The sequence below is a fragment of the Centruroides vittatus genome, unplaced genomic scaffold, assembly GCF_030686945.1.
Source record: "Centruroides vittatus isolate TY-2023 unplaced genomic scaffold, ASM3068694v2 contig_799, whole genome shotgun sequence".
Lineage (NCBI taxonomy): Eukaryota > Metazoa > Arthropoda > Arachnida > Scorpiones > Buthidae > Centruroides > Centruroides vittatus.
In genome coordinates, this window is record NW_027122516.1 from 1,042,969 (window position 1) to 1,067,712 (window position 24,744).

General features: G+C 30.7%; 2 protein-coding genes across 3 annotated transcripts in view; both read right to left on the reverse strand.

The window, feature by feature from the left end:
- LOC136981908 (protein FAM199X-like) overlaps positions 1 to 3,298 on the reverse strand; it is a 36,239-nt gene extending 32,941 nt beyond the window's left edge. The window contains exon 1 of one of the 2 annotated variants that reach the window (XM_067278295.1): positions 3,062 to 3,294. In XM_067278295.1, coding sequence (XP_067134396.1) covers positions 3,062 to 3,075 — 14 coding nt within the window. In that variant the 5' untranslated portion in view covers positions 3,076 to 3,294. Of the gene's footprint in view, positions 1 to 3,061 lie in introns of both variants that reach the window. The other variant, XM_067278294.1, reaches the window with a different exon arrangement.
- A 2,915-nt stretch (positions 3,299 to 6,213) lies between these two features.
- snf (U1 small nuclear ribonucleoprotein A snf) overlaps positions 6,214 to 24,744 on the reverse strand; it is a 31,370-nt gene continuing 12,839 nt past the window's right edge. The window contains exons 3-6 of the mRNA XM_067278300.1: positions 13,985 to 14,157; positions 13,611 to 13,833; positions 8,422 to 8,524; positions 6,214 to 6,465 (exon numbers count right to left, since the gene is read on the reverse strand). Of these exons, the coding sequence (XP_067134401.1) occupies positions 6,306 to 6,465; positions 8,422 to 8,524; positions 13,611 to 13,833; positions 13,985 to 14,157 (659 nt within the window). The 3' untranslated portion in view covers positions 6,214 to 6,305. The remainder of the gene's footprint in view (positions 6,466 to 8,421; positions 8,525 to 13,610; positions 13,834 to 13,984; positions 14,158 to 24,744) is intronic.

The window sequence follows — 24,744 nt, forward strand, 5'->3', positions numbered from 1 at the left end:
TGATGAACGCTGTGTGGAAAAAACTCTGCCAAGAAGTGGTAAATGATTTCAAGTGTTTAACTGAAGGAAAATAAATGCAGCAAGCTATGGAGATGTGTACAAATCTAGCACAGCAGTTAGAAATGGAAGTGGATAACAGTGAACTTCTTTTAAACCACGACGAAAAACTAACCAATGACAACCTTATTCAGTTGGAGGCATTCCGAAATTCCGAAGAAAATACCAAATCATTTGACTAACTCCTAATGAAAAGAAATTTTCTACTAAAAGATTAGCTGAGGTTTTTAACCTAATAGATATGGCATTATCCAAATTAGAATCGATGGATTCAAATACTAAGCAGTTTGAATATATAAACTGCTGCATCAATTCTGATTTGTCTATCTACAAGACAATCTACAATGAAAAAAGCAGGCAACTAGACAATCAACTTTGGACATGTTTGTGAGACCTTCAACCAGTGCTAGATATCCAGAGCCAACTTAGAAGTCAGGAGAAAATATTTTCAAAATTTAATATTTCAGATTATTTTTGTTTCTTTCTTTGTTTCATTTATATATGTATTTTGTATTTCTATTGTTCTTTTATACAAAAAAATAAATAATACATGTACTGTACAATACATCTATACTAATAAAGAGGAAATGTTTGTAAATTTGTATGTAACAGGTAATCTCCGAAACTACTCATCCGATTTCAAAAATTCTTTCACCAATATTTAGAATGGACCTTCAAGGTGGACATAGGCTGTATATTATTCCGTTAAACATTCGTATAAATTATATAAATTAAAAGATATCATTTAGGATTAAGGCTTTATGTCCAATAGATGGCGCTAACTCCAACGACCTAAGTTTGCTTTACTGTGAGGCATTATGCTTTTCTGTGAGGATGAACTAAAGCAGATCATCTTCTATCTATCTATATAAATAAAAATGTAATGTTTGTTTGTTCCTACTGATTCCTTTGAAATTTTGACACAACGTTGCATTCGAATACGCACGTTTTTTTATATAATATACATGCTGAAATTCCCTACCCACCGGGGGAGATGGACAGGAATAAGACTTACCATGAAGAACTCTGCTTCTATTTATACTATTTTAGATGCGAATCTTTGCGTTTTTGATTGTGTTTTAATAGGGTTCGTCAAGAGAATGTACACTAAAAAGGGATTTTTTAAAATTCCCCCCATGGGAGAAGTTTTATACATTTATAATAGATACATTTTGAGCCACAACAACGCATGGCCAGGTCCACTAGTATAATAATAAACACAGTATTGAGTTATTACTTATGTAGTTACATTTAAGCAATTTACAAATTTGACTTACGTAAAGTTCAAATTACATAAAGGTCTACTGTCTGCATTACTTATGTAACTCAGGGTATTACTGTATAGAACATTGCAAAAGAATTCAGAACAAGCTCCACCATTTACAACTGAGGACTTCCAAAACCTTTTGAATCATGTGAAAACAAAGTTTGAAAGGCATATCATGGAGTTCAATTCTCTTAAATTGACAGCTGCTTAAATATATTTTCTTTAATTTATTTTACATGCATTGTTTATTTTGTAATCCCACAACTTCCAAAATAAATTCATATTTATATTCCAGTGTCTTAGTTTACATGCCTATATTTAACATGAAAAGATAGCAAACTGTATTTTTAAAAATTATAAATGTCATCTCTGAAATTACAGAGAAATTTTTTAATATTTAAATTAAAGAACTCTTGTGCATACACATACAAGATGCAGCAGAAAACCTCCCAGATTTTGTTGTCATTGGCTGATCCTTAATTAATAGTGGCACAGAATATAGTATAATCTTTCATAGCATATACCTAACTAGTTTCATTTGCCATCATAGCTTGAATAGGTGCAACACATACTCTACAAAAACAAAACACCCACATGGCAAACTATAGATGTACTACACCCTGCTAATTTACAAAATAGCTGGTTTTCTGGTAATTCTCTGGATTTCAGGAAGCCAGATATTTGACCCAGTACTGTACAGTATGTATATATATAGGCTATATATTTACTTAATATATTTTAAAAATTTATATATATATATAAATTTTTAAAATTTTCTTTATGAATCATATTAAGTAAATAAATAAGGGTAAATGTTCACGTAGGTAGCCCCCAATGGTGGCAACTCCATTATCAGTGCGACAATCATTTTCACTACTTTCTCAACAAAATCGACATTTTATTTTTTATTTTACATAAATCACACCACCCCACAATTGTCGACTGTTCGCGTGATATTCGTCTTCGAAGATCAGTTTTTAACACATACCCACTATCCTTCATGCTTTGCACATAGGTGTGTGCTCAGTACTGGCTATCGCTCATACCTCAACGCCAGGGTGGGAGCGAACCCCCATGCCCCCTAAAACTATATAACATCGAGTACTCCACAAACAGTCAAGTGGGCTACTTGAAGCAGCACAATTGCACGGACGAAATCATTAAACACGATACCTACCTTAGGTGAACATCTACTTAAATAAGTAAATAAAATACGAGCTGTGTTTTATCTATTTATATTCAATAGAAGCTTTTACACAGGAAATACAATATTGAATGATAAGGAATTAGCCATTATCTTTACAACAATTACCACATATATATATATATATATATATATATGGTAATTATATATTAAAAAAAAATATATATATATATATTTTTTTCAAACATGCCAGCCTTTGGTACAGCATTTTAACATTCATAATACTAAATTAAAATGTTTTTTACAGTAAAAAAATCATTACAGAAGGTATGCATCCAAATGTTCAAAGGTAACATAAAAACTAGTGCAAGGCTCATGAAACATGTTTGTAGCAGCTTGAACTCTTCAAATATGGCTTGGATTTCTGTATAGTTATCATCTTAATTGAATTAAAACTGATTAAGCTTTAAAATTTTTAAATATTCTTAACTATAAACAATTTCAGGAATGCTGTTTTTTTTATCTATAAACATTACTTAATGATTATGAGACTTTAAAATGTCTTAACTTTTATAAATGATTAACAAATTTACCAAAGGAATGTCATATTAGGTCATGCAACTTCACCATCAATGGACTCACCTGGACATTAATCCTAAACTATTGGATTCCAGCATATTTTCACTTCTAATTCCGAAGCTTATAAAACTTATTCTAATTAATTACACTATCGGTTACTATATTATACATTTAGTAATCATTTAGCTACCCTCAACAGATGTCGGCTTCCTATACCGTACAACGTGGCTAACAGGCTAACATAATAATGGCGCTAAACAAAACACAGAAATTCCGCCATAAATATATTTGGCTGTTTTCTTTTCTTTTTATTAAATTATTTATTGTAATTTATTTAAAGTTAATAGTATAATAATAATTTTGAAGAATATCGCCAGTTGTAAAATGAAGTTAATTTATTTTGGATGTTTATGATGCTTATTTTTAGATTTTTTTAATGTTTTAATAGTGGTAAAATGAGAAATTTTTAAATGAATAATAAAAATAACAATTAATTTAACGTTTTTGTTAATATATGAAAACGAATAATTAAATTTTTAAAACGTGTATCCAAAATTTGAAAGGACAATACAGACAAAGGTGGCAGCCTACCGCTCTGGGGGACCCGGGATCGAATCCGAACGGGTCGAATAATCCCCAGGAATTTTTCGGGGGTGGTCCGTTCGGATATGTCGGGCCCCGTCCCTCACCAGACGGATCGAAAAATCCTATATAATTTTTAGGGATGGTTCGTTCCAGATATGTGAGACTCATCCCTTACCACCTGGCTGCTTCATATTGTGGGTCTGGCCAAATCCACAGAGCCAGATGGCCGAGAGGTCAAGGTGGCTCTCTCTCTCTGGAGGACCCGGGATCGAATCCTGAACGTGTCGAAAAACCTCCAGGAAAACTTCGGGGGTGGTCCGATCGGATATGTCGGCCCCCGTGCCTCATTATGTGCTTGCTAAAAGAAGTTCTCTTAGTGTCTAAAGGGCGGAAAGAGTTAATCGCTTTGGCACAAAGGCAATAGATGAAAACACATCAGTTCGGTGTTTAATAGGCAATCGATGAGTTTATTTGATATAGTTAAAAGTTTAAGTAGCTTTTCATATGCTCTGTACAAAGTTGTTTTTGGCTCCCTTTCTTTGAAAGAAAGAAAAACAGACAAATCCGATCAAAAAGACCAGCAAAATTTTGTGCTCTTGCAGAAACAATAGTTTAATTACCGAAAATACAAAATTTTAGTAAAATTTTCTTGCCTTCATTCCTCAAGTATAAAATATATAATTTGTATATTGTAATTAGGGATTGTTTTCTCCCGAACTTTTTGGATTCGAGATTAAGAAACAAAATGATTATTTATAAGACTTGGATTAATTTTTTTTAAATCCAGCAACGAGTTGCATAACTTTTCCGGCGACAACAATTTTATTAAAAACTTTTGTAATTTTTTTTTTTTTTTTTACAATTACAAAATAGCAGAAAGCGTAATTTTGAGGGCAGGGATGGGTTTTTAAAAAAAAGTTGTAATTGTTAATAACGAGTAAAACCGTCATTGAGTCCGATCCTACTCGAGATATGAAACACGACGCCCTTTATCTCCCCGTCCCCTCGACATTTAATTACCAAAATTTAATAGCATCAATCCCCTAACAAACAAACCTATCTGAAAAATTTCTGAAATTTTCGATAAAAAGAACTTAATAAGCTTCAAATTGGGTGAACAAAATCGTGCCCCCTAAAGAAACCCCGGAATTTTTTTGCATTTCTCGACGTTTCAAGGTCCCATAGTCCAAAAATGTAAAAATCTTGAGGGCCATTTTTTGGCCGATCGCCATACTTTCCCTGTTATATACTGTATAACAGCCTGGAAAGTAAAAATAATGCCGAAGAAACCATAAAAAAAAGGGAATGATGATTCTCACATATTTCCTGGGATGATACACCGAAAACCACTCTGTAGAATCGAATCACCTAATTCACGTGAGAAAATTCAAACTGAACATATTTACATCATTGTGTGACAAAGTGGGAAGAATGTATAGTAATGAAAATTTAAATACCAATCTATTATGCTTCTTGCTATATATGTTAAATCATTCTTCATTTACATTATTGACGATTGTAAAATCAAAATATAGATCAATTCTGAAAAATGTATCAAGTATTCAGCCAAGATTTAATTCTTTACGCTTAAACATGCACATCCTTTTAAGTACTCGTGTGTGTATATACTTGGTATTGGGTAAAATGTTCTGGAACAAAAAGGGGTCACGAAACTTGTGAAAAAGAATGGAGAAACATTAAAAACAACATAATAAAAACAATTTTTGCTGTTAGACATGTCAACAATCATACTGTAAGTGATCTACACATGCAGTTTTATCATATATTTTTGTCATAATGAAAGATCAAAATACATAAAACTTGTAGCATTATCTATTTTATATTTCATTTAACGTATCATAAATAAACTATCCAATTTAAAATCAGTTTGAATTCTGACAATTTCAGATATGACTAATAAAATGCAGTATTAAAAATGCCCAATATTACAAGTTATCACTTGTAATCATTAATGTAACACTTTAGACAACCACTGTAGTATTTGCTTTTAGTAAAAATGGGGGGGAATCAGTCTTTTATAGATGCTATAGTATTTTCAGTTACAGGTTAACCAACCTAGCAATAGTAGTAAATGAAACCAAGCAAAATCATGAAAAATTGCATGGACATAATTCAAACCCAAATTTCTACCAGAGTTCCTTAAAGTGCTGCTATCTGCCAATCTTGATCAAATATGTATCTCCATTATCATTATTAATCCATTCAAATATCCATTGGTATTGTATTGTTCTACAACTGAAAACACACACAATTATTTTCAGTTTTTACTCTAAAAACGTCACTTTCTTCAGCCCATAGCATCAATTCTTAACAACAAATCTTAAATTACCCATTTTAAATACTGCTTTTGTTGTTCCAAATAAACTTATATTAACTGTGACTATTTTACTCATTTTATTAATAGTAACACTAACAAGAAAAATCAAAATGCAACTGTATAGTAATGGTTTTAAAATTTGGCTCTTGCTGGAAATAATGACTTTCGTGTTCTGAAGATAAATATCAAAATATTTTGTATGCCTATGTGATTGATTTTACAATTTTAAATTATTTACATACATTTCAATTTAGTTAATTTTATTGAAAAATGTCACACATTATAAAAGACTTAAAACTAAGAGACAACATAATTGAATTCACTTCTTATCAAAATTATTTCTTTGCAAAAGAAATTTTCATAGCATGAGTAGGAGTTATTTTAAAACCCTGAAGAGCATCTTTGGCAGCAGCAGACAAAACTTCATTTTCAAATTCGACAAATGCAATGTCATGACGACCAGGCACTAGACGAACTTCTTTGAAACCAGGAAACCTGAAATAGAATTTAATAAAGTTAAATTTTATTTTGATTCCCAGTGGTTTTTAATCTTCAATACCTTTTTCTAGTATAATATCTTATATTTATCATTATTTTTGAATTTTAGTATATTAAGTCATTACTTTCACAATTTGAATAATTCATCTACAGATCATATATATATAATCTGTAGCTAACGATAGTGGTGATATGAAGCTTAACATTAAACAGATACATGCTCAGCAAATAATTAATTTAATTTACCACACTACACCTTTTGTGTTGCCGAGATGTTTTATTGAAAAAAAAAAAAAAAAAAAAAAAAACTATCTCGGCATTAACCACTTCTAATTTAATTTACCGCACTACACAAAAGGTGTAGTGTGGTAAATTAAATTAGATATGAAGCTTATCTTGCTTATTGTCTATCACTGAGAACCCTAGAGCATTCAAAAAAATTCCATAATTAAAGAAAGACTGCGAGTGATGTGGAGATTGAATAAAAGGGCATGGGTCACACAGGCTCTTTTCAAAGAATGGCTGAAGTTTGTGCTCCAAGCATCAAGGATTTACCTTCAGACCAATGAATTGCCATTAAAAGAACTATTGCTATTGGACAATGCAACAGGACACTCAAAAGACCTTGAAGATAATTTGCTGGAAGACTTTCTCTGGCTGACAGTTCAGTTTCTACTTCTGAATACTACTTCGTTGATTCTACCAATGAATCAAGAGGTTATTGCAGGTTTCAAGAAATTGTATATTCGAGCACTGTTTCATCGGTGGTTTGAAGCATGCCAGTTCTCATCAATGATGACATTAAAAAGGTTTTGGAAAGAAAAATTTGATATTCTTGAAGGTATATGGCTCATTCAAAAGGCATAGTCAGAAGTCACTCAACAGCAGCTGAATTCTGCTTGGCAAAAGCTGTCCCTCTCCTGCATTCAGGGAGACAGAGATGATGCCCCTGAAATTAAGGATGAAATTGTGACAACTGCTAGAGATCTGAAATTGGAGGTGAATAAAGATGACATTGAAGAGCTCGTAATGGAATCGGAAATTAATCTGATGACAGAAGAACTCCAAGAAACTCAGCGAGATGTGTTTTCTTTAGAAAAAGAGGAAGACAAAAGAAGATCAATGCCGATATCTGCTATTAAAGATCTTTTAAAGAAGTGGGAGAATGTCAGAACAACAGTCTCAGAATGGCATCCAAACCAGGTTAATAGGCTTTGGGATATCTATGACGACAACGACAATGCTATTAATTACTTTCGAAAAATCCTGAAGAAGAGAGAGAAGCAATCAACATTGGACAGATTCTTTAACCCTCACAAACGGAAAAACAACATTGGACAGATTCTTTAACCCTCACAAATGGAAAAACAACATGACTGATAAAAATGCAAGACTGTGTATATATGTGTTTTTATTATTACATACAAATAAACGTAGTAAGAAAGTATATAATTAATTTATTTATTTTTTGGGGTCTCCAGAATGAATTAATCAAATTCCCATAAAAATCTATGGTAAATCGATAATCGGTTAACAATTCAGATAGCGAACACAGTCCTGGAACGGATTATGTTCATTAACCGATCACCCACTGTATTTCAATAATACACATCTAACAGTATATTCAAATAATTGAATAAAAACCTTAGTTGAAATTAATCATTAAACCCAATAAAGGAATCACACTTCAGTCATGATATTCCATGACAACAAGATCTATTTTATTAACCAGTAATTTAATGTTTAAATTAAATCAAAAAAGCAATGGAAATGAAATGAAATATAAATGTTCAATTCTCACCTACATATGGAACATTACTCTTGTGACCGAACATATTAAACTAATAATTTTATGTAACGTTAAATATAATTAAGAAAATATAAAATCTAGTTACAAATTACTTGATTATCCTGAATTAAAAATTATATATATATTAATTGTTATATACTTACTGGTTAAACAACATGGATAACATCATTTCATTTGTTTCTTCTGGCAAGTTTGTCAAGAACAAAATCTGATTAGGTGGTTGTTCTGGTATTGGTACTGGTTGTGCTATAATAATAAAATTCATTAGTTTACTACCTATTAAAAATTTTACTTTTATTAATTTGAATATATTCAAAATAATTTTAAATAAATTCAAATTCACTGATTATAAAATTAAGATACAACTAATAATTAATATTAAACCAGTCATTTTCACATTTACTGCATGCCAAACCAAAAAAAAAAAAAAGTAGAATATTTTGTTTAATTCTAATACAGTTTTTACTTTCTAAAATTATATATAAATTTCAGAATTTTAACATTTTCCCCTGTCTGTACAGTTAGTATTTTTCTTAAAAGATTGAATCTGATATACAATTTCATACTTTACAAGTGTCTTGTATAAGATTAATTTAAGCTTCAATACTTCTTCATACATTTAGTTTAATGCATTTTTTGGAATAGATTAATAAATAAATTATCTTTCATTGCTTTGAAAATTATAGTGTATCTTTTATTATCTCTATTAAGCAAAAAATAACAGGAAATCCCCTTGATTTTATGATCATCATCTGTAAGATTGTTATGAAATAGATGGTATCTTGTACCTAATTAGAGTAGTTATTAATATTTAAGTTAGATTACACAGGTCTGCAAATTTTCAGTGAACAAATATTTTTTGCAAAGTAGCAATTGACTTTTATGTTTTTTGGTATGCTAATTTCAAATATGCCATTCGTTTTTGTCCATCACGTAACAGTTTTCTGAAAACTGCGTTTGAAAATTTAGAAAAATAATGCTTTATATACCATGTAAATACATTTCTAGGAAGTAAAACAAAGTAATAAGTAAGAAGTTTTGTGTGAAAAATTACTTTAATACTCACATATATATTTAGAATCTACATTACTGAGTCGTTTACTGTCATTAGTACAAAAGCATATGCTTCTGGATATTCAGCAATGGCTGCATAAAGTCAAGTTTCTACGGCTTTGTAGTACCTTTTTCTTTTGTGTTGAAAACTCCATGTGGAAGTAGATCTTCTGTGTGTAACTTGTGGCTGTTCTCTATGTAGCGACCAGCAGTAATCTGCTATCATGTTCGTGTTCCATCTACCTTTGTATCTGCATTCCATCTGCTTAAATCTTTCGCCGTGTTCCTCACTGATGGCACCAAGATTTTCAGGAAAATAGTCCAGATGACACATCAGGAAATGAACTTTTAAGCTGACAGAACATCCTAATTTTTTGAAATTTTCAAGCATAATTTGTACAATTTGTTTGAAGTTGGAATCCTTATAATTTCCCAGAAATTTATTAACAACTTTAAAGGAGCTCCAAGCTTCCTTTTCAACGTTTGTCATACATGCTTCAAATTTTTCATCCTTCATAAGTTTTCTAATATCTGGACCCACAAGGACACCTTCCTTTACTTTGGCTGCAGATAATCCAGGAAATGCATGAAGTAAGTGCTGTCTGTCTTAAGAGGAAGTGACAGAATGAATGAACTTCATCTCATTGTCTACACTATTTTATTATAATGTTTTTCCTTTTTTATTTATGTGTATCGAACATTTTTAGATTTTATTAATTGTTTATTATAAAATAACAAAATAAGATAATATATATATTAATGAATTTGGGCAAACAAAAATAAATTACATGTTAATTGTATATTCATAAAAACACAGACTGAAAACTGAAAATTTCATATTGTGAAAAACTGTATCTGATGGAATTTTTTGGTTATTTTTTCTGAAATTAGCGTCCAAAAATACATCAGAAACAATGTTTAGTTTTCAGGAAATATTTTCATTGCAGACCTGTGTTATTAGTACAATACAAAGATTGTATTCTTGTTATATCCACACAATGTTTGCTTTCACAATGATAAAATTAATATGAATCAGATATACGATCAATGGTGCACTGAATACATTACATCCACACGTATTCAGCATTCTGCTGCATCACATTGTCAACATCTGTCATATCGAGATGATAACTTTTCCTTCAAAAAAGTTTCTTTTACTGTTAATCATGAAAAATAAATTCAAAGAAAAATAATTGTTTAAATTTTATTTCTGTTTATAGTTTTCTTATCTATTAATGGAGAAATAATTTAATAAATTGATTATCTCTAATTTGTATTTAGATAATCATATAAGGTAAAATGTGCTATTTATTCCTTACAGAATGATAGGAATGGTAATTAAAAGTTGTCATAGTACAACAATGATGCAACACTGTTAGAAGCCACAGGAGGCTGTTCATATCCAAAAATTATAAACTAACTTAGAAATGATTCATGTTGGAGTAAATTTGATTATATATTCTGAAAGTCAGTGTTTCAAAATGTATTTTGTCTGTACTCTGTCAGAAACTACCTCTTATAGCTTGGAAGAGGCAAGATTCTTTATTATAAATAAAAAAAATTATATTAAATGTTGTAACAAAATACAAATAAAAAGTCATATTATATGAAAAATAATTAAAAACATATTTGTTGGGCTGCAATTTGAAAAAATTGTAGACTTGTAAATTCCCACTGTCATCCATTTGTCTGTCTTTCCTTAATCTTGAGAACAGAGTTAGATAGATGAAAGACGAGACCAGATATAAAAACCTTAGGGACAGGAGGCTCAATTAACTATATACAAACTGGAAGTCACATTATTTCAGTTCGAAACTTCTCTCCTGAAAGGTGTTAGATAGATGACTAGCACGACTCTATTGTTAAAGGAAAAGTATGACAAACGGGCAAACCATTACTAACAATTTGAGATAGAGAGCATATATTTTAAATTGCAGCCTGGCATTGTGATGATGCCACAATAAATTTCTCATTTTACACATAGGTTTCATTGCGTGAGAGCCTGGACTTGACAAAGAAAATTTTCAAGTTAAAATTTAATTTTTGAAATTAAAACTTGCTATAATTTTTCCCATGACTGTTAAAATTGTAAAGGATATAATTTTATTCCTCTATGGAATCACTTCCCTTTCAAGATGATACATCAAATGTTTCACAGGGAACTTGGCGACGAGAATTTGCTATTGGACATAGGCATTACAACATTGCCAAAGGGCAAGGGGACAATGGAGAGGACCCCCAGATAAAAGGCAAGGTCCAATGATGACAGAGTTTGTCGTCGTCATTAGTTCGCCATCTTTGGACTAGTGGTTGCGCCCGATCCCTTTTAGATACCACATAAGTAGCCGTCGCAAATCCTCTGCCTATCTTAAGACATTCAGAGACTTTTGAACTTTTTCGATTCGTTGAAGCTTCTCCCAAACAACCTTGCAGACCAGCAGTACATCGATCTGATGATTCTTTGATTCCCAACAAGGATCAACTTTGATTTTACTAACGTATTTATCAATGTGCAGACAATTGTAAATGCTCTCTCTCTCTCGCGATCAGGGACCCACGATATTAAACAATAAGGGTTACCCTTTTTTCTCTCATATTGTGTTATAAAATTAGCAGCAACTAAGCTCCTTATATAACTTATGTATATTATTGCTACGTAAATAAATGGGTATTGTTAATTGTTAAATTTGTAGTGGAGTGCACTCACTTCTTCCGGTTGTTTCTCAAACCTTCTCCATCCCGGACCCGAGCACCTACACATGCAACCACTCACGTAAAAATAAACTTAATGGCCATCAAAGTTTCTGTGTCTGTCCATAAGACACAGTAATGTCAGTCCTGACACTAGTCATTGCCAAAGTGATGTCGACTCTTCGGTCACCTGGTGCCGAAGAATAGGGGCCCTTTGGCATTGCCACAATTATGTTAACATCAAAACCTTCAATGTTATTGGGTGGTAAAGCAGGAGTTACATGCATCAACTGAAAAACACCACACACTTCATGATACAAATTTGCCTAACGACCCTCAGACATTATTCACATTAAAATATCTACAGCCATTTATTTAAAATTACTTTATGAGTTGTTAAGATTAATAAAACAATTATATACCCATTTTTCACAAATATTGTTTTCATCATCTTTATACATTCATTAAAAAAGTATTTTGTATAAGTTTACTGCATATTCACTAGTTTTAAGATGCTCAAAATGTTTATCCATAGTAAAATGTAAAATTAATTTTACCTGGCTATAATTTGCAAATATTTTCAACTCCATTTACATTATGTTATGAAATGATTTAAATCATAAGCAGAATACAAATAACAATATATAAGCAGTTTAATCTTTTATAGCATTTTTGAAATGTCTCATGATGAATTTTATTAACACAAAAATAATTCTGAAAATTTACAAATCATAAATAAAATTTTCTGAGTGACATTTTGAACTCAGATTTGCCATTCTTGCCATGTGAAGTCACCTCTGATATTTCAAATGGTTTATTTCTTAAAATATAAAATGTATAAATGTATTGAAGCTACAAAGTGTGTTTGTAACAACATAAAATGAAGACCAGTGATAGTTCAAGACAATTTTCACTTAGAGACAACCTTTTATTTGAGGCTGCATCTCACAAAAAATGCAAAATGGATAAAAACATCCTTTGATGGTTATGCCAATACCATAATTTACCGAGTAGTTTTTTTCCATTTTGTAAAGGTGCAGCCTCAAACAACAGATAGTCTCGGTAAGTGAAAATTGTTTTATACTGTCACTGTTATCACAATGAAAAATAGACATTTGTAGTGCTTTTATATATATATAAAAGCACTACAAATGTATTGTAAATATTTACGTCTTTTCTTTTTCTTACAAAAATTTCAATAAGAAAGAAAATTAAATTAAAAATTTCGGCCAACAGTATTTACATTAAATAATGTAAATACTGTCAGCCAAAATTTATGTAAAGTTGTGAAATCACGAAATCTCTAAAGAAAAGACATTTAAAAATGTTTTGTCAATCTTTACATTAGAATTTTGATGTGTTTTAAAATAACCATCTCCTATTTTTGACATTCTATTAAATATTGAATAAGGTTTCTTTCAACAAATAAAATTTCAATCAAAATTGCAAGATATTCATTTTAGGTCAATACTGTTATTTCACTATTCAAAAAGATTGATGAAAGAAAACAAATATAAATTTGTCTGAATAGTCTTACTGGATATATATTTAATTTACTATATTGTAAAGTCTAAAATAGTCGACATACCGTGAGTTACCATTCCAGGAACCATTGCTCCGGGCGCCATAACACCTAATGCAAGACCTGCTTGCGCTTGCTGAGCCTGTCTAGCTTGTTCTTTTGCAGCCTTCTTTTTCTGTTTCTTAACATCAACAGCATCTTCTTTTGTTTTAGGTTTTGCGGGTCTTTCAACAAAGGTGCCTTTCATTTTGGCAATTATATCAGAGTCTGTTTTGGCATATTGTATTCTCTAAATTTCATAAAATTTAAGTATAAAAATTAATTTGGATTTATATGTAATTTGAGAACTGTTCAATAACAAAAATTTAAACTTTAAAGTATCTTCAGTTTTTCGTTAATTATTTGCTTCATTTATACAAAATTATAAAAAGTTTGCTTACCATTGGTTTATCATAAAAAGGAAAACCTTGCATGGAACGAAGAGCATTCGTTGCACTATTAATATCTTTGAAAATAACAAAAGCTTGTCCTCTCATTTTAAGGGTTGTTAATGCAACTATGTCCAATATTTGTCCAAATTGTGAAAATATGGCATATAATGATTTTTTCAACTCTGAAAAATAGAATTTATAAAAACAAAAAAAAAAGCAATTAAAGAAGTGATCTGGGCTTTGGTCTTGGTGGCCAATCAAGCTTCCAGGGTGCAGGTGGTGATCTCATCTTGCAGCCTGTGCAATGCAAGAAAAAGGGACACTCGGACCTACCCAGATGGCACCCCTTTTCTAATACATATTTTATAAATTATGTAGTTAAAAATTAATATGCTAATTAAAAATTATTAAATATATACACAGTTATATTAAACAAAATTTCATTGCAAAATATTCTGAAATACTTTAAAAATTCAGTAAAATTCCAATGTATTCATTGTAATATATACATATGAGGGCTATCTGGTAAGTAACTTCATTTTCACGTGGCAGGTGAAGTAGGGGCAAATAGACACTGCATTTAATCAGGAACATAGTGTGATTCAGCAGCAATTAAAGTACATTAAAGTGTTCTTTTAATTATGTTAACCTAAGTTATCAGTTTAGTATTGTGTGGCAAATTTATTTATTTATATGACTTAATTTGAATTTTCCAAACTATTTAGTAATAATTATTAATTCATTTGTAAATTATTGTTTTATTGTGTGCTAGTGCAATAATTTTTAGGGAAATTGTATTTTCAGGAGAGACTTTTGGTCTAGAAAATATTCTGCACCTCTGGTGCAATTCAGTACTCATCCAGCAGGGATAGAATGAAATTCATATTACTGTCATGCTATTGCTCAACAATGGCCATTCAAAATGTGAACATAACATCAGCTTTGAGGTATGTTCAACTGTTCAGTGATAAGATCACTTTAGTCCAGAATTGTAAAGTGGATGAAATCTATCAACAAACATCATGAGAATAAATACAATGATTGAAGGTGTGTATGAGATATGTGTATGTTCAAACATAGATGGACAAATGTCTATAATGAGGAGAGACATGGTTGGCTGATTGTAATATGGTTCAGAAGATTGATGAAAAGACCCGGCAGAACTGCTGCTTCACCAATTCAAATATATTTCTGTTTATCTCTTGCACAGTTCTTTATGAAGTGTTCACTGAAATGTAGACTACCAAAAGTTTTATGCCTAGTGAGTGCCTAAATTGTTTTTGGAAGAACACAACAAACAATAGATGGGTTGGAATTAACCTTCCTTAAGTGTTATGCCAGAAAAAATGATGCTATTCTATAGTCTACTTATCCTAACTTGGCACCTACTGTAAGCAAACTAAGACAGACCTCCCTTTGTTTATTGGCTTAAATCTACGTCCATCAATTAGAAACTGCATTGCGTCTCATTTGTCCACAGAAAATAGTTCTCCGTTATTTATAAAATCATTAATGAAATACTAGTCACTTAGCAATGATTATAAATGTAATTATTTCATATTTGTTAAATTGTTACTTTAATGAATATTTGCACATTCTGAATCTAGCTAAACTAAAGATAAACTTTTTCCGGTCACGAGCACTATAATGTCTTGGTTTTGTTTTCCATTCATTACAATAACCGAACCATCGGTTATGTCGCAGTCTCGAGAGGAGTTCAAAATGGGGACCGGAAACTCGTCCATTTTGGCACCATAGGTAACATCAACCAAAAAATATTATCGAAATTAGAAAGTAATGCTGTTGTTGTCATGGACAATGCTCCATATCACTCAGCTAAAATTGAGAAAGTTCCTAATTGTAGTTGGAAAAAAGCTGACATAATTTCTTGGTTGGAAAAAATAGGGTTTGTCATAACAACAAAATGTTAAAAATAGAACTTTTAAATATTGTTAAAAAAGTAAAACATAAATACAATAAATATATTATTGATGAAATGGCCAAAGAAATAGGTGTGAGGTTTTCCAATTGGGTAGAAAGATGTCTCGATGTCGAGCGGTCAAACGGTCGTGTGGGAGTGTAAAGACTCACTAAGACAGGTTACCATCATAAAACAGTTTAATAAAAATAGTAGGTTCTTACAATGCTCCTCAAAGCTTGGACACAAACCGAATTCTGGGAGAGAATAAAAATATTCTTCTCCTTCTTTTTGATGGAATGTCCTGTGTCGACGTACGTTTGGTGGAAGCCCCGGGGCGTGTGGCACAGTCTCAAATTGAAGATTGGAGAGAAAGATGGATTGGGTAGTAACCTGATGTCTCCGGGCTGCGAAGGTAAAATCCGGGTGCAGACTAGATGGTGGTGGTTATTCGACACGGTAGTGAATTTAGATGACTAGCATCAACAACAAAATAACCGACAAGCATGAACCGAGAATTAGTAACAACCAAGAACTTGGATGTCCTTGAACGTGCAGTTTTTAAGTGTTTTGCATCAAAAATTGCCTCTCCATTGGTCTCTCCTTGTCACCTGGTGACAATTCGAAACCCGATGGAGGGCGTGGGAGAGGTCAACGTCGCGACTGAATATGATGCCTCTCCAGCCGTGTTTTCCTCGACTTTATTCCCTTCTATCGTTTAAATAGAAAAAACTTCCATTGTTTAATCAGAATATTCAATTCCTCCTAGTTGCATCTGAACAGGAGATTTTTAATCTCTCGATTGATATCCCACATTCGGACCTACCAGTTGACCCCCATTCAGGTCCTTACATAGGTGTTGATGTGTTACGTTTACATCCGTATCATTGTAATTTAAATCCTATTGAATTGATATGGGCAGATATGAAAGGTTACATTGCATGTCACAACACAACATTCAAACTGTCGGATGTGTGACAGTTTGAATGTTGAATTTTAATGAATAAAGCTATTGAACAAATAACTGAAGAAAGATGGAAAAAATGTATCAAACATAGAAAAAGAAGAACAATGAATGTGGGAACTTGATGCGATTTTGGAAACCGTTGTAGAAAAACTGATTATTCAGTTGAACACAAGTAGTGATGAAAGCAATATAAATGATTACTTTGAGCAACTATCCTCTGATACAGATGATTAATAAGGTAAGTTTACAATGTAATTATTTTAAAAAATTTTTAATTATATAAATATCACATAGATAAATTCATACATTACAGTAATGTTTTCCTTTAGAGGTTTGAGTATGATTATTAAGGATTGCCGGAGAATTTGTTTTGTTTTATACCTATTTAATAAAATTGTTGTGTAGATAAAAATTCTAAAGTACGTTCAACTACACAATTATAAATATGTTTTGTGCAAGTCTTAATAATACAGTATATATTTAATAATAATTTTTGACAAACTATATTTAAATGGCTACGTAAAAATGTTAAAGTAGGCTATAATAAGTTTTCTAAGTATTATCTCAGTAATTTTTAAATTGTCATGACCACTCTCTGACCTACTTTAACACAAGCAGAGAAAGGCACTTAACTGGTCAACACGTGTCTAGCCACTTCCAATTGTGATTTGACCAATGAAAATCTCCGGCAGATTAATACGACAAAATCTTTGTTTATGGTAGGTGCCAAGTTACAATAAATAGACTATAGATCAGATCATCACTAGTATGTGTAAATGTACAGGAAAAAATTAATGGAGTGAGGCTGTACTCACTTGCCAAAGAAAACAAAGAAAGAAAGAATGGAAAAAAACCACCAAAGTGTTGATAAATTTTATCTACTAGAAGTCATATAACTGTCTTTTGGGACAAAAGACACATTCTTTTAATAGAATTCATGAAATGAACACTGAACAACTCAGGAACTTATTATGAGAAATAAGGAGCATATTGAGCTCTAGGATAGTTTGCTTGTTGCAACACAATTCAATTGAGAATTGTCTGATTGCCTTTCATACAGTCTGGATTTGGCACCTAGCAATTACCATCTTTTCCTGTGCATGAAGAAATGGTTTGCATCACAGCACTTTGACAATGATGAGAAATTTCAGTCCAGTATTATGACATGGCTTGCTTCAAATGCAGCAAAATTCTATGATGATGATATACAAAAAACTTTTTAAATGCTACAAGAAGTGTATCAATTTGGTTGGACACTATGTTGAAAAAATAATCAGAGCTTGTAGTTTTCAGTTGTATATTAAAATTTGTCTGACTATATTGATGATAATTCAATAATTAAATGGAAGTTACTTTCTGGATAGAAAGCTCTGTTTGTGTGTCTATATAGAGTGGTCCTGAAGTCCATGTACAGGTATACCACACCATACGTCGGTAATTGGTTCCAAGGGAGGCGACGTAAGTCGAATTTACTTTAGCCTAGGCTAAACCACAAATAACCATTCCCAGTTCTGTATTTTATTTATAAATGCATTTTTAATAATATATGGTTAATAAGAATCTATTTTAAGCTTACAAACAAATAAATTTTAGTTTTTAATATAGTACAGAAAAAAAATAATCTAAATTTATGAATACATGTATACGTACAGTATATACTTGTAAATGTACAGTACATGTTTACAATTTGGTGATGTTTACAGTACATTGCGGACTCTTTATTTGTGAATGTGGTTTCTCTAAGACAGGGATGGCAAAACTTTTTGAGTCCACGTGCCATATTGTAAGCATACTTAGCTTTAAAGATGTTAATGCATGCCAATGTCCTAGACTTCGAATAATGATATTTAAAGAAATTAAACGAATAAGCTTTAATTCGAATAAATGTAAAAAATCTGATTGAAAAAAAGATGATCAGGTGATAAAGAGAAAGGATGATTGAAAAAGACAGAAATCATATGACACATTACGTGCCAGATGATTTCTCTTATGTGCCACTTTGGGCACGCGTGTCATAGGTTCGCCATCCCTGCTCTAAGACATTATAAAATAAGATGATTTTTTAAGGTTAAATAACAAATACAGTTATTAAAATTATTTTGCGATAATAGAAAATAAACTAATTTATGTTAAATTTACCAATATCGAGTGGTGCCGACAATGACGCCAAATGGTAGATATTGGAACTACCATGGAAAACGCCAATAATGAGCACTTAAAGACCGCTAAATAAGACGACAACACAAACACAGATGGTTTCATGTTTCGTTCTCTAGGAATTATGATGATTATATTAACATTTACTGTAAACATACATATTTTAATATGATTTTATGTGCTTTTAACGCTTTTCTAGCGATATTATGACTTCAATATTTGTGGCAGACGGATGTAAAGTCAAATAAAATGACTTAAACTTGATTTTTATTTTTCCATATACTTTTTTGACAAACGACTTATAATCGAGACCGACTTAACTCGAAATGACGTAACTCTAGGTATACCTGTATAGTTTTATACTTTGATAACAATAATAATAATAATAATAATATTTATTTTTCGTAATATGGGATAGTCCCGTTACAAGGGGGAACATAAATTAACACATTTGATAGTTAACATTAATAACAGTATTTATCTTGAATTACAAAAAGATAATTTTGATTAAGTCTCATTATCAGATTTGTTACTGGCCTTCCCGGACAATTTAACATATTTAGTAAAAAAATTGTATAATCTTGTTATTATAGTTGGGCTCATTTGAAACAACTTTTTATAGAATTCACTAGTTGATTTACTCTCAGATAAAGTGGAAATACCGTATTTTTGCCTAATCTCTGTACAACCTCTACATGTACATATTATATGGAAGATCGAAATTTGCTCCTGACATAATTTACATGTTTCTCTGCTGATCCTTATATAATTCTGATCCACTAATATATAAAAACTGTTTAGTCGGAGCTGCATATAAAATTTTTTAATTATAAACAGTAGGTGAAAATTGATGTATTCGTTTGGAGGAAAGTTTAAATTCTCCATATACCAGGGATGGAATTTTGAACTCTGTAATTTAAGTATTTCTTGATGAATAGAGTTGTTAAACACATTTTCTATTAATGTACGGTTACCAAATTGCCAGTCTTCTTCTGTATTTCCAAATAAAATAGGAGAAATTCCGTATTTAGCCAGCATTTGACTATATTTAGTAAACCAATTGTTGACATAATTTTTCTTTGTTTCTGTTAGACTTTTCAGATTATTTAATATGGTCTTAATCCAAGGATGATCACTGTTAATCATTCTTTTATAAAATTTTTGTATTCTTGATACCAAATAGGGCTCCAATTGTAGTCGGTTTGTGTCATGTCGTATGGCATATCCAGGGACTGTTCTATCTATCCCATATATTTTCCTTATATATTGTAATTGTATTATTTCAAAACGAGTAATCCATTCAATTCCCCATATTGGGAAAGCATAACATATCGAGTTCATCACTATTGCCGAAAAAAGTTGCATTTGTTTTTGAATTGAACTAATTTTTATTTTGACCAATAGATATATAAGGTTATTAATTAGTTTATTAGCTTTATTTCTCATATTTTTAAAGTGGGCTTCGAAAGATAGAGTTGAAGTTATATTAAGCCCCAAGTAAGAGGTCTCCTCTGTAAGCTTCAATTTCTCATTTAAAAGGTAAAAATTATGGTCTTGTTTCGCCAGTCTTCCTCCTCTCCTGAAAATTTGAATATATGTTTTGCTTGGGTTAATTTTCAGCCCAAGTTGTGTAAAGTACTTCTGCATTAAATTAATTTTTCTCTGTAGACCAATTTTTGTATTTGAAAGTAAAACAATATCATCTGCATATTGTATTGAGTGAATTACACAATTTCCAATTCTTATTCCATCCTCTGCTTTATCAAATTGTTTATTTATATCAAATATGAAAAAGTTAAACAAAAATGGCGATAATGGGTCACCTTGTAACAGACCCCCAAAAATATCTATGGGGGAGAAGACAGTTTTGCCAGATTTTATAGTAACATGATAATGACCAAATAAAAATTTTATGGCATTTATGAATAAGATATCTGCTCCATTTTTTCCTAGTTTTTCACTTATTAATTCTATTGAAACTGAGTCAAAGGCCTTCTCCAGATCTAAAAAAGCAGCGTAAACTTTATGCCTTTTTCTAGATAACTGAATTTGAATAATTGATATCAATATAAAAATGGCTATTTCTGTACCACCGTTTTTAGCGAAAGCAAATTGAGTATCGGACGTCAACTGTTTTTCTTCTAGCCATTGATTAAATCTTTTTGCGAGAATAGCTGTAAAAACCTTCCTTAAAGTTGATAGTATTGCAATGGGTCTATAATTGCTTGGGTCTGAGCAGTCTCCTTTTTTATATATCATTCTAAAGTATGCTGAACGCCATGAATCTGGATATTTATTATTTTCATACATGTAATTAAAGCTAAGCGCTATTAAGTCGATTGCTTCAGGTGGTAGTCTTTTTAATAAACAATTGGGAATTGAGTCAGGACCTGTGGCCGTGGTTTCTTTTAGTTTGTTAATAGTTTTTATTATTTCTGAGGCCAGAATTGGTATATTTATTATCCTCTCCTCCCTGTACAAACCTATCTGTTCTTGATCTGGGTAAAAATTTATGTTAGTTAATTGTCTTTTTCCAAAAAACTTGATCCATTTATCAAATCCAATAGGGTCTTGTTTTTCGTTACCTTTCCTCAAACGGCATTTTTTCACAGTCAGCCAAAAAAATTTGTTGCTTTTGTCAGTCAATAGTTTTTGATTGATTAAATTGAAGTATTTCTTTTTCTTCGCTTTAATAAGATTTATATAGCTCTTCTTGGAATTTATATAATCAATTAATTGATCTCTTGTTCTAAACCTACGAAAAGTTGCTAATTTAGTTTCCTTTCGTCTCTTTGCTCTGTAGCATTCCATATCAAACCAGTCTTGCTTAAATTTGGATTTTATTTTATCTAAATATCTATTCTTATGATGATTTGGTTCTATCTTATATTCATTAAATATTTTTATTAAACTATCATATAGTTCATTAGTCTCCATTTTTTCAATTAACTTAATTCTTCCTCCTATTTCAGTTTCAAACTTTCTTAATTTGAATCTGTCTCTCGCAACCTGCTCTTTCTCTTTAATTCTTGCCTTTTCATATTTTGATTTGATTGATTCATCTCTAATAATCAAGTGTACAGGGAAATGGTCAGATAAGTCGTGGTCTAATACTTTAAATTCTTCACAATAATCTAGTATGGCTTCAGAGCACATTATGTAATCAATTACCGATGCTCCTCTTGATGACATAAAAGTATGCCTACCGGGATAGTCTTCTTTTGTACGACCATTAAGAATGTATAAATCATAATTTTTAACGAAATTTAATAATAGATTCCCTTTAGGATTACTACCGGTGTCATGACTATTTCTTAAGTTATAAATTGTTTGATTATTACCCTTATAATAGGAATCATTATAGTTACCAATTCTTGCATTAAAATCACCCATGATTATCCAACAAGAGGTAAAATGCAGCCAATCCATTATAACCTTTTCCATTTCTTGATAGAGATTTTGTAGCGTTTGATAAGGTGGAAAATAACTTACTATTATTGCCAGAATATTATCTGATTGATTATTAAATTTAGGAGACTCCAATTTAATTAATGAGAATATAAAGTAAGTTGTTGAAAAACTATAAATCATTTCACCCAGAGATTTTTTCATTATTAACATTATTCCTCCTTTTGGTCGACCTACACCTAGATTTTTTTCTGCTGGAACTTGTAAATATTCAAAGGCCTGGAGAAGATATTCCTCATTTGTATTTAGTTTATTGACCCACGTTTCCTCCAATCCTATAATATCATACTTCTTTAAGATTTTATCAAAATAGCAAGCGGAAAACTTATTTCTAAGTCCTTGAACGTTCCAAGATAAAATTCTAATATCCGAATCTTTAAATTCCTCTATATTAACTTTGTCAGGTTCTCTATTTAGATTACTCAACATCTTAGTACCATTATTATTAGAGGAGCTCAAATATTGATAGTTAACTCTAAAAAAGTTTTAGTATCAACTAAACAATTATTTATAAAACTATATGTTATTTGCTTATTCTTATATATTAAATAGTCATTTCTAAGAAATATCTGTTCACCTTTTTTCTTGACTTCTTTATAGTATGGGAGGATTTTTGCTCTACGGTTTCTGGATTCCTGTGTCAGGTCGGATGACATACGTATATTTTTAAATGGCTCTTCTAAGGATACTTCTTTATTTTTATAAAAATTTGAAAGTATTTGATTTTTTCTCTGGACCTTGTTCAGTGTAACTTTCAATATTGATGGATCTTCTTTTTTTATTATGTGAATGTCCAGAATTTCCTCTTTTTTGAATTCTGTTATCTTAATATTCTCTCGGAATAATTGTGTAAGACATTCTTTCAAGTTTGTTTTTTCTGTTATCGCTAATCCAAATAACATTAGATTACATTGGTTAGTTATATTTAAAATGGTATTTACCAAGTATTGTTGGGCTTCTATTTTTCTATCTAAGTCTGGCACTCTTGTTTCCAATAGATTTAAATTATGCTCTAACGTACCAAGTTTAGCTTTAAATTCGCTTATTTCCTGGTGAATTAATACTTTGATAACTAAAGATGTACAAATGTTAAAATTATGCAGTAAATAATAATATTTGAGAGCCTAAAGTTAAAATATTTTTAAATCAAATGTAAAACTAATTGATTTTATTTACAGAGCCTGTTAGTGATCTAAAATTGTGTCAGTTGACGAGAAAGTAAATTGCATGCTTTGGCTTGCAGAATTAGTAACAGATGAAAACAGTTCATTAGGGTTACTAACAGAATCTGTAAAGAAAATTAGTTTTACAGTATAAAACTGGTACACGTATGTTGTTTATAGCAATTTTTAATATATAGTAAAATAAAGAGAATAAATTATGTTTATGTGGAATTTACTCGAATCAAATGATTAAAAATAGTTGAAATATTGTAAAAACTGTAAGCAATATTCAGCCAATAGTATAATGTACTACTTTTACAAAAAGTAATTACAAAAACGTTTATTTTTATAAATTCGAAAAGATTATTTCATTGGAAAAATCGATGAATTAAGTAATACCATTTTACACTTAAAAGACAAGCTGCTACAAGGTTTCATTAAAGAAACAATAGAAAAAATATGCTTAACTAACATTATTTTTTAGAATTATTACTAAAACTATTATTATTTTACAAGTTTATTATATTTTTTCTTTAACTAAATACATAAAGTATATTTGTTATGTTACGTCTTCAATTTCGTATGCATTAATCATCATCTATAAGGAAAAATTGGCAATAATACATACATATTTTTTAATCATTTGATGTTAAAAAATCATTTTTAAATTTATTTTACTGAAATTTAAAAGAATTAAAGATGACAATAAGAAATACATAGAAATTGTGTTTTTTAACATCAAACGATTAAAAATATAAAATTATATCAACTGTTCCGTGTAATAAGTATAGTTGCTAATTCTTATGGATTTTCTTGCTCAATAAAAAACAATCACCATTAAAAAATAATAATTTGTTTCTGATCTGCATGTTTGATAAACATTATTAGAAAATAGAACAAGAATTTAAATAAATTCATCTGTAGAATTTACAACTTAACTGACTAAAAGAAAAGTTGAGAAAATAATTTATAAAAATAGCAATTAATATACAGAGATACCAAAAGATCGTTTACGACTTCAAAACTTTTATATCATGGCTTTGAATTATATAGGAACCATTCCACTGTGGGGTTGAAGCGACATACCAACTCAAAA